This window comes from Formica exsecta, unplaced genomic scaffold (genome assembly GCF_003651465.1).
Source record: "Formica exsecta isolate Colony F162 unplaced genomic scaffold, ASM365146v1 scaffold596, whole genome shotgun sequence".
Classification (NCBI taxonomy): domain Eukaryota; kingdom Metazoa; phylum Arthropoda; class Insecta; order Hymenoptera; family Formicidae; genus Formica; species Formica exsecta.
The window spans coordinates 15,579-17,973 of NW_021853237.1; the positions used below are offsets into that span (position 1 = coordinate 15,579).

Sequence of the window (2,395 nt, forward strand, 5' to 3'; positions counted from 1 at the left end):
GGTTCAGCACCCCCCGGCGGGTTATGTCGACCCTCATCTGTATGTACAAGTGATCAGAGAGGGTCTCTTGCCTCATCACCCGCGTTACTAATCCTGTCCGCCGCAGAAGGAGATGCCCAAGTCAAATCAATGATCGACTCCCCCTGCGGACAGACCAGGGTGCTGCTTGACCCTTGATTGACTATACCAAGGCCGAGAACCGCTGCCCATTCCTCTAGAACCCCGCCTTTGCGGTTAGTCTGCCGGGAACCCCAATGCCTAGACTTAGCATTGAAGTCCCCGGCGACCATAATGGGTTCGGGGAACCTCCTTTGCACGATGAGCTCGATCTCGTCAAAGATCTCCCCGAACGTGGCGAGGTCCGTGCTGGGGAGAATGTAACAACCCACCACCCACAGCGAGCCCCATTCGACGGCTACATGACCTCTGCCCCCTCTGATTTTTGAACAGGGAGGGGAACCGATCTCCATGCGCCAGGTGATCGCGACCGAGCCGCTGTTATTAGTGGCCCAGCAGGGATTGTCCTCTGGGACACGATACGGCTCGGCCGCGATCCCAACACCGCATTTCCACTGCGCCAGGGTATGCAAAAAAAGATCCTGAGCCCGGCGCAGTGGTTGAGGTTTGTTTGGAGGAGGCCAATTCGCGCCATAGCGTGCGCGACTTAGGCCTCCTCCATGACCACCTCCCTCAGTTCATCTGGTTGAGCCGCGGGAGAGGTGACTCCCGACTCCTTCTGTTTGGCGGAGGCGCCCTTTACCCTGCGCATGCGTTGGGGTTTTGGCGTCTCCGCATTTAGATTTGGGGTGAGCCCGGGGGAGGCAAGGCCATCCCAGGAGCTCTCTCCAGCTTCTCCACTCCCTTTCACGATATTATCGTCTCGGGAAGGTCCGGGGGAGGCAATGCCATCCCCGGGGCCCCTCTCGGCTCCTCCCTTCTTCGCAGCTTGGCCGCCATTTTTTCCCTTCTTGGCGGTCTTGACCCCTTTCTTGCCCCGGCATGCCTCGCTGCCAACTCGGTGACCCGCCGGCAGGCCAGCCTCCGTGCATAGCACGCAGTGCGTCTTGTTGACGCAGTTTGAGGCTCTATGGCCAGCGGAGCCGCAGTTATAGCAGCAGCCAGACCTATCTGGCTGCTACACTGCTCGCGCACATGCCCCCTTTCCAGGCAACGGAAGCATTGCAGGGGGCGCGAGCTGAGCGACTTCACCCTGGCCATCGTCCAGCCAACACGGATCTCGCCCGCGGCGACCACCTTAACCGTGGCCGCCACTGGGCACTGGACCCAGAGGGTGCCCATTGCCCCCTTGTTAAAGCGGATTTGACCCGTTCTAACTTCGGAGGCTGGGCACCCCCCTATTTCCGTTACTGCCGCCTTTACCTCCTCTACCGTGGCGGACTCGTCGAGTCCGAGTATCCTAATGTCGCCCCTCTTGCAGGGGCGGGTAACTCGGACTCCCTCTTGGCCGGCTAGGGCCTCCCTAACTTTTTCAGCGAATAAATCCGCCTTCTGTCCCTTCTCCGCCCCGGGGATTTCATAGAGGATGGCCCCGGTGGCAGCTCTGCGGCCCTGATTTCTTGTATACCCAGCTCGACTGGGTTCACTTTTTGGCGGGCCAGGGCGATAGTTTCGCCATATTTGCCCGCCGGGCACGTAATGGCAACAGCCGCGGTACGAGGGATTCTCCCCGATCTCCTCGCGGCGGCCTTCGGGGCGGCCCTACCCTCAACCCTCTCCTTGAGAAGGGGGGAGGCCTTATTTGCCCGCCGCCGTTAGCGGAGGAGGCTTCTACGGGCGCGGATGCAGACGCCCGGTTTTTCCTCGCCGTCTTCCTCCTGACGACCTTCACCCAGGTGGATTCCTGGGCTCCCGAAGGTCCCGGGAGCTGGTGAGGGGTATTGGGGAGAGGATCCCTCTTCTTTGCCTTAGCCTTCGTCGGCTTAGGCTCGATCTTTTTGGGGGTTCCCTTGGGGGGGGTTTACATTCTCTTGGGAGTTGCCCCTGCTTTTTTCCGCTCCGGCTACAGCCTGAGCAGGTGCCACACCCTGCCGTGGCAGCGCCTTTTTTCTGGCAGGTCTAACCGAGCTGCCAGCTTTGTTTGTGACGGGCCACTGCCCCGTCTGCAGCGGAGGCGCCTTCTTCCTCTTCTTGTTCCCCCCCATTGGTGGCCGTACAGGGACCACGGCTTCTGCCGCGGCGTACTGCGAGCCACTGTTGGGGGAGGCCTCCTCCTCATAAAAGAAGAGGCTGATCCTGGGGGGATATGTTGCCCCTGCATAACCTGCTCCTTCTGTCGAGCAGGAGATTTATCTTGGCGGAGAGCGCGTCGTACGCACGACGGATTTCCACCGTTTCCAGCCCTGGTGGGTAAGTCTTGCCCAGGTCCTTGACCACC

The 2,395-nt window shown here is 60.6% G+C and overlaps 1 protein-coding gene across 1 annotated transcript; it reads right to left on the reverse strand.

The window, feature by feature from the left end:
• Window positions 1-53: 53 nt before the first annotated feature.
• On the reverse strand, window positions 54-2,162 carry LOC115242415. Its single transcript, XM_029818675.1, has 2 exons — window positions 1,983-2,162; window positions 54-572 (listed from the first exon to the last, which is right to left on the reverse strand). Exons 1-2 carry the CDS (start codon window positions 2,160-2,162, stop codon window positions 54-56), a joined length of 699 nt encoding a protein of 232 aa, XP_029674535.1.
• Window positions 2,163-2,395: the final 233 nt, after the last annotated feature.

Bases quoted from the DNA above. Each gene is read 5' to 3' on its own strand.
- LOC115242415 (XM_029818675.1), bottom strand. From the start codon at position 2,162: ATGGGGGGGAACAAGAAGAGGAAGAAGGCGCCTCCGCTGCAGACGGGG. The intron at 573-1,982 runs GTAAACCCCCCC...ACCCTGGCGCAG, and splicing joins GGGGCAACTCCCAAGAGAAT to TGGAAATGCGGTGTTGGGAT.